This window comes from Anas acuta, chromosome 16 (genome assembly GCF_963932015.1).
Source record: "Anas acuta chromosome 16, bAnaAcu1.1, whole genome shotgun sequence".
NCBI lineage: Eukaryota > Metazoa > Chordata > Aves > Anseriformes > Anatidae > Anas > Anas acuta.
This window is the reverse complement of record NC_088994.1, coordinates 6976400-6986556: the sequence shown is the minus strand read 5'-3', so window position 1 is coordinate 6986556 and position 10157 is coordinate 6976400. Positions and strand designations below refer to the sequence as shown.

At 53.4% G+C, this 10157-nt stretch overlaps 2 protein-coding genes across 2 annotated transcripts in view; both read right to left on the bottom strand.

Annotated features, from left to right (window-relative positions):
- LOC137865473 (fibrous sheath-interacting protein 2-like) overlaps positions 1–10157 on the bottom strand; it is a 48495-nt gene that overhangs the window by 22265 nt on the left and 16073 nt on the right. The window lies entirely within an intron of this gene.
- On the bottom strand, positions 3659–9122 carry LOC137865657 (fibrous sheath-interacting protein 2-like). The gene is made up of 4 exons (XM_068700888.1): positions 8952–9122; positions 6984–7145; positions 5748–5837; positions 3659–5370 (listed from the first exon to the last, which is right to left on the bottom strand). Exons 1-4 carry the CDS (start codon positions 9120–9122, stop codon positions 4828–4830), a joined length of 966 nt encoding a protein of 321 aa, XP_068556989.1. The 3' UTR covers positions 3659–4827.

Here is a 10157-nt window from a genome sequence, read left to right as displayed (position 1 = left end):
CAGCCACACTCAGAGAGTGACGGTGTAGGAGCGTAGCAGATGAAGCGTTAAGGGCTGACCACAGCCCCCACTCCATGTTCCCCTGAGCCACCTGGGGGGAGGGTGGATGTAGAAGTGGGTGGAAGGGAGAAGGTGATTTTAGTTTGCTTTTAGTATCTCACTGCTCTAGCCCCTTTTAATAGGTCATGAATTACATTAATCTCCCTAGGCTGAGCCTGTTTTGCCCGTGATGCTAATGGAAGAGTGGCCTCCCTGTCCTTATCGCAACCCTGCAGCCCGTTTTATCCTATTTTTTCCCCTTTCTGCTTGAGGAGGGCGAGTGAGAGAGTGCTCGTGCTGGAGTTCAGCTGCCCAGCTGGGTGACACCACCACACGGTGTAGGGAAAATCCCCAAGCACAGCACAGCCTGGCTTAAAGAAATGGAGGCACAAGCAAGCACTTGGATGTAAGCTCTTTATTTTCTGCTTCCGCCTCAGGCTACTGAGGATTGAATGGGATCGGTCTGACACGCACGCGTAGCCTCCGTGCTCCGCTCTGGGCAGGCTGCTTCGGAACAGATGGAGGAGCCGGCTGCCTGAGAAACTGTGGGCCCGTGGGAGGGATGGTGCCCGTGGTGCTCTCGGACCTCAGCTGGGTCTGGGATTTCCCTGTGGGGGCAGAAGAACCTGCCATGGGAGCACCTTGCTCAGAGCCTCTTCGGAGGTGCTCCGAGGGACGGCTCTCCTTCCCATTGCTGGGCACAGACTGTTTGCTGACACGCCTTCCCAAGTTCTTCTCCAGCTTCCGTGCAGTCACAGCCTGAGAGCTCTGCTCCGATAAGGAGCGCGTCATCCCGCTTGCCAGGGTTTTGCTGCTTGAAACGGCGTCTAAGGCCTTTGCTTTCATTTCCCTCTGCATCTTGTCCTTCACTTCTTCAATCACATTAAGGACAATGGTTCTGGCATAGGCCTGCAGTTCTGTGTGCAGCCGCTGAACTTCGGAGACAGCCTTTTGGATCTCTCCCTCACAATCCTGCGACTCAGGCGTGAGACCTCATCATTGTCTGGCACTGGTGCGATCACGGGCAACTTGTCTCTCGGCCATGCTTCTGGGCTCTTCAATTCTGATGCTCTTTGTAGTCCCTGCCCTTCCCTCATGCCCTGCCTTGTGAGAGGCACCTGGGATGGCTGTGGCTGCTTGTTGGAGGGACCGAGAGTGGGAAGTGCCAAGATTTCAGAATACTTGCAGTTGAAGTCTTGCTCAACCCGGGAAGCCACGAAAGATTCCAAAGTGTCGCAGACACTTCCAACAGCTTCATTGGTGACCTTGTCAAGGGAAGCCTGTGAGAATGCTCCCTCAAGGGCTTCCCTCGGTTTCTTTTCGTTTGGCTTCCCCACTTGGGACGCTCTCCTGGCCAAGAGTTGCTCCTTCTGGCTGCCTTCTGGCCTTGGCTCAGATGCACTGGGCATGCCAGATTCCCAGGACTTCTCAACGACCTTCATCACATTCGCCACAACCTTCTTAGCCAGCAGTGCAATTTGCTGCTCTTTGTCAAGAGGAGATGCCTCTGAAGGCTCTTCGCTTTCGGCACTTGCACATGGTCTTTCTTGGATCCCATGGAGAGACCTCTTTAAGACGCAGACAGACTGGTCCAGAGCCTGCACCCTCTCAAACACTTGCCGCACCACAGCCCGAGCCATCTCTTCAATCCTCTGGTTTTCTGTAGCAGCCTGTTCTTCCGCGGCAGCTTTGAATACACCATCTGCAGGGATGGGTGACTTTCTCTCGGACTCCCTCACAGGATGGACGCTGCCAGGGAGCTTGGCATCTTCCCTACCCAACTCAACGCTGGAGGGAGTCACTTTCAGCCTTCTGTGCTGGCCAGAGTGGAGAAAGTTTCTTCTGCTTTTGTGGGTAGGTGGGCCAGCTGGTTTTTGAGGCTGCAGTAGGCTGGCTTTCTCTTTCGTGACCAAGTACACGTTATTGGAGGAGCTCTGGCGAGAACGGTCACTCCCCGCCATCAGTCTTGCGTCAAGTTTCTTTAACTTGGCGAACTGTTGCTGAAGCTTTTCCTGAAAGGGAACAGCAGGTTTTAGCTCACTCTTGCCTCAGAAATGCCTCGCGTCCCTGCGTGCTGAGGTTTCATGCCGCCCATGCCAGCACCCTCCTTCTGCCATGCAACGAGGGCTGAAGAGAAGGGCTTCCCTCAGGGCTCTGTGTGCTTGCAAGTGGCTTTCCTGATCCAGCACCCCCCCCACACACACACTCATCTCTCCCCCCCCTCCAATAGCTTGCGCTAGCTGAGCTTGGGGCTGGGTCGTCCTTTCCCTACCACAACACCTGGCCCTCCAGCACATCTTCTGCATTCCCCACCTCCCTCAGATCCAACAAGGAAAATGGGAACTGGGATCCCATAGAATTGTTGCATAGTGGCCACTGCAGACTGCACAGCTTTTCCTGCCTGCAAGGCGGACATCTGGCTGTCACATGGAAGCAAGTAGCCATAAGGTTTTAACCAGCCCTGAAAAAGAAAGAAACAGATCGTAAGTTTCTGCCAGGTTCAGCTTGCAACTTCACACCTTACAATGTTTCTTGAAAAGAAAGCCCATTCCATTTAACCACCTCTCTTGAGCAGTTAGGATTGGGAACGCTGACTGAACTCCAGCTTCATATCTACTGTCCGAACTGGATGATTTTTTTTTTTTTTTTTTCCCTATAGCAATTGCTTCGGTCCTTCAGCGGCCAAGTCCCTCGCGAGAGATTGGAACCGCAGTTAGAAGACCTCCACACTCGCTTCGGAACTAAGTTCTGTCTCAGTCACACTCTTACACACACAGGCAACCGAATCCCACCCAACCGAACAGTACACTCCTTAAACACTTATGACTCCATCCATCGTCTTTGTTCGGATCTTCGCGCGCAGAATTACGGGCAAAATACAGTGCTGCAGCCGGCAAGGGAGCTCATAACAAAATAAAATTCTTTGCTTACCTTTATTCTGGTTCAAGATGGCATGAGTCCTGACCTGACTCGAACAGGAGCCACCAAAGGGTGGAGTGCCTCTCCTAGATCGAATCAAAATTCAGGAACCAAAGGCATCCCGGACGAGCCCCCAGTTGTTATAAATGACTGAGTCCCAAATAGGGTTACAATCACAGTTTGCTTAACTCTATTAATTTCATAAATTATAAACAGCACTGGGTGCGCCGGGAGTCTCTGCTCCACCAAGATGCACACCTCACCTCCGCCAGAGTCCCCCTTTTAGAGCTCGGTTGTTCTGGGTGTCCTATCCCTAGTCATCTGCAAGAAGAGGCTGACCCCCTCCTCATCACAACCTCACTTCAGGAAGTTGGAGAGTGCAATGAGGTCTCCCCTGAGCCTCCACTTCTCCAGACTAAGCAATCCCAGCTTCTTCAGCCGCTCCTCATCAGACTTGTGCTCTCCCTATGCTGACTCTGTTTTGCCCGTGATGCTAATGGGAGAGTGGGCTCCCTGTCCTTATTGCAACCCTGCAGCCCGTTTTATCCTATTTTTTCCCCTTTCTGCTTGAGGAGGGCGAGTGAGAGAGTGCTCGTGCTGGAGTTCAGCTGCCCAGCTGGGTGACACCACCACACGGTGTAGGGAAAATCCCCAAGCACAGCACGGCCTGGCTTGAACAAATGGAGGCACAAGCAAGCACTTGGATGTAAGCTCTTTATTTTCTGCTTCCGCCTCAGGCTACTGAGGATTGAATGGGATCGGTCTGACACGCACGCGTAGCCTCCGTGCTCCGCTCTGGGCAGGCTGCTTCGGAACAGATGGAGGAGCCGGCTGCCTGAGAAACTGTGGGCCCGTGGGAGGGATGGTGCCCGTGGTGCTCTCGGACCTCAGCTGGGTCTGGGATTGCCCTGTGGGGGCAGAAGAACCTGCCATGGGAGCACCTTGCTCAGAGCCTCTTCGGAGGTGCTCCGAGGGACGGCTCTCCTTCCCATTGCTGGGCACAGACTGTTTGCTGACACGCCTTCCCAAGTTCTTCTCCAGCATCCGTGCAGTCGCGGACTTAGAGCTCTGCTCCGATAAGGAGCGCATCATCCCGCTTGCCAGGGTTTTGCTGCTTGAAGTGGCGTCTAAGGCTTTTGCTTTCATTTCCCTCTCCATCTTGTCCTTCACTTCTTCAATCACATTAAGGACAATGGTTCTGGCATAGGGCTGCAGTTCTGTGTTCAGCCGCTGAACTTCGGAGACAGCCTTTTGGATCTCTCCCTCACAATCCTGCGACTCAGGCGTGAGACCTCATCAGTGTCTGGCGCTGGTGCGATCACGGGCAACTTGTCTCTCGGCCATGCTTCTGGGCTCTTCAATTCTGATGCTCTTTGTAGTCCCTGCCCTTCCCTCATGCCCTCCCTTGAGGGAGGCACCTGGGATGGCTGTGGCTGCCTGTTGGAGGGACCAAGAGTGGGAAGCGCCACGATTTCAGAATATTCGCAGCTGAAGTCTTGCTCAAACTGGGAAGCCACGAAGGATTCTGAAGTGTCGCAGACACTTCCAACAGCTCCTTTGGTGACCTTGGCAAGGGAAGCCTGTGAGAATGCTCACAGCTGGGTCTGGGATTTCCCTGTGGGGGCAGAAGAACCTGCCATGGGGGCACCTTGCTCACAGCCTCTTCGGCTCTGAGCAAGGTGCCCCTCTAGGGAGCATTCTCACAGGTTTCTTTTCCTCAGTTTCTTTTCTTTTGGCTTCCCCACTTGGGACGCTCTCCTGGCCAAGGGTTGCTCCTTCTGGCTGGCTTCTAGCCTTGGGTCAGATGCACTGGGTGTGCCAGATTCCCAGGACTTCTCAAAGACCTTCATCACACTCGCCACAACCTTCTTAGCCAGCAGAGCCTCTGAAGGCTCTGCGCTTTCGGCCCTTGCACACAGTCTTTCTTGGATCCCATGGAGAGACCTTGTCAAGGGAAGCTTGTGAGAATTCTCCCTCAAGGGCTTTCCTTGGTTTCATTTCTTCCGGCTTCCCCACTTGCCACACCACAGCCCGAGCCACCTCTTCAATCTTCTGGCTTTCTGTAGCAGCCTGTTCTTCCGCGGCAGCTTTGAATACACCATCTGCAGGGATGGGTGACTTTCTCTCGGACTCCCTCACAGGATGGACGCTGCCAGGGAGCTTGGCATCTTCCCTGCCCAACTCAACGCTGGAGGGAGTCACTTTCAGCCTTCTGTGCTGGCCAGAGTGGAGAAAGTTTCTTCTGCTTTTGTGGGAAGGTGGGCCAGCTGGTTTTTGAGGCTGCAGTAGGCTGGCTTTCTCTTTCGTGACCAAGTACACGTTATTGGAGGAGCTCTGGCGAGAACGGTCACTCCCCGCCATCAGTCTTGCGTCAAGTTTCTTTAACTTGGCGAACTGTTGCTGAAGCTTTTCCTGAAAGGGAACAGCAGGTTTTAGCTCACTCTTGCCTCAGAAATTCCTCGCGTCCCTGCGTGCTGAGGTTTCATGCCGCCCATGCCAGCACCCTCCTTCTGCCATGCAACAAGGGCTGAAGAGAAGGGCTTCCCTCAGGGCTCTGTGTGCTTGCAAGTGGCTTTCCTGATCCAGCACCCCCCCCACACACACACTCATCTCTCCCCCCCCTCCAATAGCTTGCGCTAGCTGAGCTTGGGGCTGGGTCATCCTTTCCCTACCACAACACCTGGCCCTCCAGCACATCTTCTGCATTCCCCGCCTCCCTCAGATCCAACAAGGAAAGCCCCGGCCTTCTGTATCGTGCCACTGACACGTGTCTGCTGAGCTTTGCCTACCTCTTCTTGCCTCCTGATTTTCTCCGCTTCCAGCTTGAGCGTGGTCAGATACTGCCTGTACTCATTGAACTCCTTCAGAGAGCAGACCACCTATGGAGAGACAAGGGCAGAAAGCTCCCGAGAACTGTCGAGGGAGCTGCGCAGTGGCAGGGGAGCAGCTCCTCTCCATCCTCTCCCCTCCCCAGCGCTGGGGACGCTGCCTCCCTCCGAGCCAGGGCCGAGTGGACTCCTCGCTCTGCACCAGGCCCCACAGCGGCTGCCTCCTCAACGCACAGGCAGCGCGAGGCAGCCTGAGAAGAGCAGGAGTGGGCACTGCCAGCAGGGCGCTGGGGTGACGTCTGCTCCCATGGAAGGCAGCGCAGCAGCCCTGTGCCCCCCACCAGCAACAAGCGGCTGCAGCAAGCGCGCTGGCAATCATAGAATCAGCAGGGTTGGAAAAGACCTTCAAGATCATCTGCTCCAACCATCACCCTACTACCAATGTCACTAAGCACCATGTCGCTAAGCACCAGCTCCAAGCTTTCCTTACACACTCCCAGGGACTGTGACTCCGCCACTCCCCTGGGCAACCCCTTCCAAGGCCCCACTACTCTTTCTCAGAAGAAATGGCTCCTAGTTTTCAACCTAAACGTCCCCGGCGCAACTTGAGCCCATTCCCTCTAGTCCTATCCCTAGTCATCTGCAAGAAGAGGCTGACCCCCAGCTCCCCACAATTTCCTTGCTGGGAGTTGGAGAGAGCAAGAAGGTCTCCCCTGAGCCTCCTCTTCTCCTCACTAAACAACCCCAGTTCCCTCAGCCGCTCCTCACAGGACTTTTCTTCCAGGCCCTTCACCAGCTTCGTAGCCCTTCCCCGGACAAGTTCCAGGGCGTCGATGCCCTTCTTGTCCTGAGGGGCCCAAAACTCAACACAGCACTTGAGGTGCAGCCTCTCCAGAGCACAGTGCAGGGGGGGACCATCATCTATCTCCCTGCTCCTGCTGCCTACACTATTCCTGAGACAGGCCAGGATGCTGTTGGCCTTCTTGGCCACCTGGGCACGCTGCCGGCTCAGGTTGAGGCAAGCATCAATCAGCACCCCCAGATCCTTTTCCTCGGCACAGTTTTTGAGCCACTCTGCCCCAAGCACGGGGTTCTTGAGGCCAAAGTGCAGGAACTGGCACTGAGCCGCGTTAAACCTCATCCCATTGGCCTCTGCCAGAGGAGACCTGTGCTGGTCAGCGCCACGTCCAAACCTACTTTGCCACTGCTGGTGATGAAGCCCTTGCTCTTCAGGCTCTGCAGGCTGTCCTTGCGACTGTAGTAGGCCTGCAGATGCGGGTCGTGCAGGCAGTTGTACTCTGTGCGCAGTAGGCGACAATATGGATCTTCCAGATGAAACTGAGCGGAAGGCTGGTGCAGCTGCAAGAGAGGTGGTCCAGAGTATGAACGGGGCAGGAGAAAGCAGCACAGAGACAAAGGCACTTCCAAGCTCCTCATGCACACGGGCTAGCCTTTGCCAGCCTCTGCGCTAGAGGTTTCTGATTCCGGCCTTACTTCCCGGCTGGACCTTCCTTCTGAAGCCATCAAAAACACCCCCACCAGGCCTGGGCTGAGGGTCCGGCCTGGGCTGGGGAGAGAAGGCCAAACCCCACCAGCAAAGTAGGCATCTCGGGCCAGCGGCTAGAAATGTCTCTGTGCTGCGGAGCCGCGAGCATCCGTCCCTGACTCCTCCACCCACTGGGACCAAAGTGCCGGAGCTCCAACCATAGCGCAGGTGGCCACAAGGCCTTCTTGGAACGAGGGCGAGGGAGCCTGTGACACAAGAGACCTTTGCCACCCCTTCCACCCCTTCCTCCTTCTCTTACCTTTTCGCCCAGCTTTGTCCTGTAGAAGACAGGCTTGGTGCCTGGCAGCAGAGGGATTTTGACTCCGACTGGGAGGTCCAGCAGCCTGCTACCTCCTTCTCCAAGTCCTCATCTGGGCCACAGCTAGAAAGACAGGGACACTCAGGGACTCGGAGCCCTCTCCTCAGGCACAGTGCTCACCTCTCTGTACTTCTCAGCTATGCCCAGCAGTGCGTCTGGGTTTTGGAAACCAGCAGAATTAGCAAAAGTGCACTAGGGTACAGCATTTTGTCCAAAACCGTGACAGGTTGTTGGCTCAGAGTGGCAAAGGTGCACTTCATCAGTTTCGCTGTGCTCGAGAACAACCGAGTCCCCCTCTTGGCACAGAGCCTAGCCACAGTGTCTCCACGCCACTCTACGCTCCCTATTGTTTCTTAGAGTTAGCACACCACCTTCCCCTGCTCCCCTGGCGTGGTAACATCGAAGGTTAAAAGCCTGGGGAACACTCAGCTCATGCAGCTGCACCCTGCCCTGAAAACCTCTTCAATGCTCTACCTGTCTTTACAACGGGAATTGAAGCAGTTGAATTTGCCCAGTTTCTTTAGGCAATCACTCCACACACCTCCAACACAAGACTACTTCCTGCTTCCTCTCAGGTCTACGCGATGATGACAAACATAACAGTGAGCGCTTCTGGTAGGCACTAGCACGCCTTCTCTCTCATTTCACACTCCCAGGATTATATCTTTGCTTAGCTGTTAAGTCAAATTGCCGTTCGACCCACTAACTGCAGGCAGACACAAAGTTTGCTGAGCTGATGCTGAATGTGGAATAGGAGAAGGCTCGTCCAAGTATTCTCTACTACTCTTTTGACAGGAAATCACGTATCCTCAACCTGTTTTCTCAAGACACTTCCCTTTGTCCTTAGCATTACTGAGACCTTATCTGCAGTCTGCTACAGTCTACAGGTGCTCTTCTAGTCTAGACGAACCGCAGACATTCAGGCGATACAAGACATTCAGGTCACAGCAACAAACACCACTTCTGCGCTACATCTAGCAGTGTGCACTCAACAGCAGACTCAAGGCAACAGCCTTCGAGGAACAGACTCCCTCCAGCTTCAGCACTTTAGGCCTATGCTTCTGTGCTATTAAGAAACCCATCGCAAACTACAAAAAACATACAGCACGTAACATCTAATGTCCAGCAAACATCAGCTAAGCAACAGCTGAGTGGTCTTGACTGTCCTCATTAGGCTGCTGCAACTCTCTTCAGCTCCAAACTGCAGCTCGCCACAGGCAGCAGCTATGCAGATCCACAACTCCCATTAATTAAGAAATACTACATCAGAAATCATTTCTCAAGCCAGAGTTTTACCTACATGCAGACAGAGACAGCAATCAATAAAACCCTTGATGTTCACTGCCTTCAGAAACTCACAGCACTCCTCTTTCACCTTTGCACCAGCAACAGGAATGACATTTAACAAGAGCTTCTCATGCTTGAAAACAATCTTGACAAGAGCGAGATGGAGTTGTCCACGTGTGTTCATTAGGGACGCCTTTTCACAAACACCAAGACTTCTCTGACTGGGCTGAGACAGTGAAAGCCATCCCTTTGGAGGACCTCTGGCTCCTGGAATAACTACCCAGCTAATAGACAAGGCCTTGAGAATGGAAAGACAAAAGTAGCCTAGGATCACCTTACTCCAGAGTTGTCTGGTCCAAAACTCCCGTTACTGGGATCCCATAGAATTGTTGCATAGTGGCCACTGCAGACTGCACAGCTTTTCCTGCCTGCAAGGCGGACATCTGGCTGTCACATGGAAGCAAGTAGCCATAAGGTTTTAACCAACCCTGAAAAAGAAAGAAACAGATCGTAAGTTTCTGCCAGGTTCAGCTTGCAACTTCACACCTTACAACATTTCTTGAAAAGAAAGCCCATTCCATTTAACCACCTCTCTTGAGCAGTTAGGATTGGTAACGCTGACTGAACTCCAGCTTCATATCTACTGTCCGAACTGGATGATACAGGCCTGCTGGTTAACAACGGCCAGCAACCCCACTGAATAGAACTGGGGCAGACATAGCTCTTTGGTACAACACAAATGCCAAAGAACCTCCATTCTTTGCACAGGCTGAGCTCCTCTCTTGTTCCTCCCGTGCACCCTATCCCCAGGCCATCACAAGCTTCCTCACGGAGTTTTATTTCCCCCCACCCTCCCCAAAACACACAGCTTTACAGAGAACCATGTCAAACTTACAGGCCAAGGCCTGCATTTCCCAAAACAGCCAAGTAATTCAAGACTTTCTTTTGAGTCATTTTAGTACCATGAGAAAAAGGAACATTCAGTCACTGTTAAGTGCAAAGACCAAAAAACACCAAGCCATGAGCGTAGGCTTGCTGTCGCGGTAACTTTTAATTCACCTGCCCCGGAGCCTTTTTTTTTTTTTTTCCTGGACAATACCAATCAGGAGTTAACATACGACAGCTGACAAGCTCCCCAAGCACTGTCAAGATACCTGGGGTACTTATCATCAACAAGAAATACATCCAACTGCTTTGGTGTTCTCCTACAGGCACAATG

What these genes read in the sequence shown, in the direction of transcription:
- LOC137865657 (XM_068700888.1), bottom strand. Translation starts at nt 9,122, where the DNA reads ATGAACACACGTGGACAACTCCATCTCGCTCTTGTCAAGATTGTTTTC. An exon ending in ATTGCTGTCTCTGTCTGCAT is followed by an intron (nt 7,146 to 8,951) that starts GTAGGTAAAACT and finishes CCTCTCTTGCAG; the next exon opens with CTGCACCAGCCTTCCGCTCA. An exon ending in AAATCAGGAGGCAAGAAGAG is followed by an intron (nt 5,371 to 5,747) that starts GTAGGCAAAGCT and finishes GTTCCCTTTCAG; the next exon opens with GAAAAGCTTCAGCAACAGTT.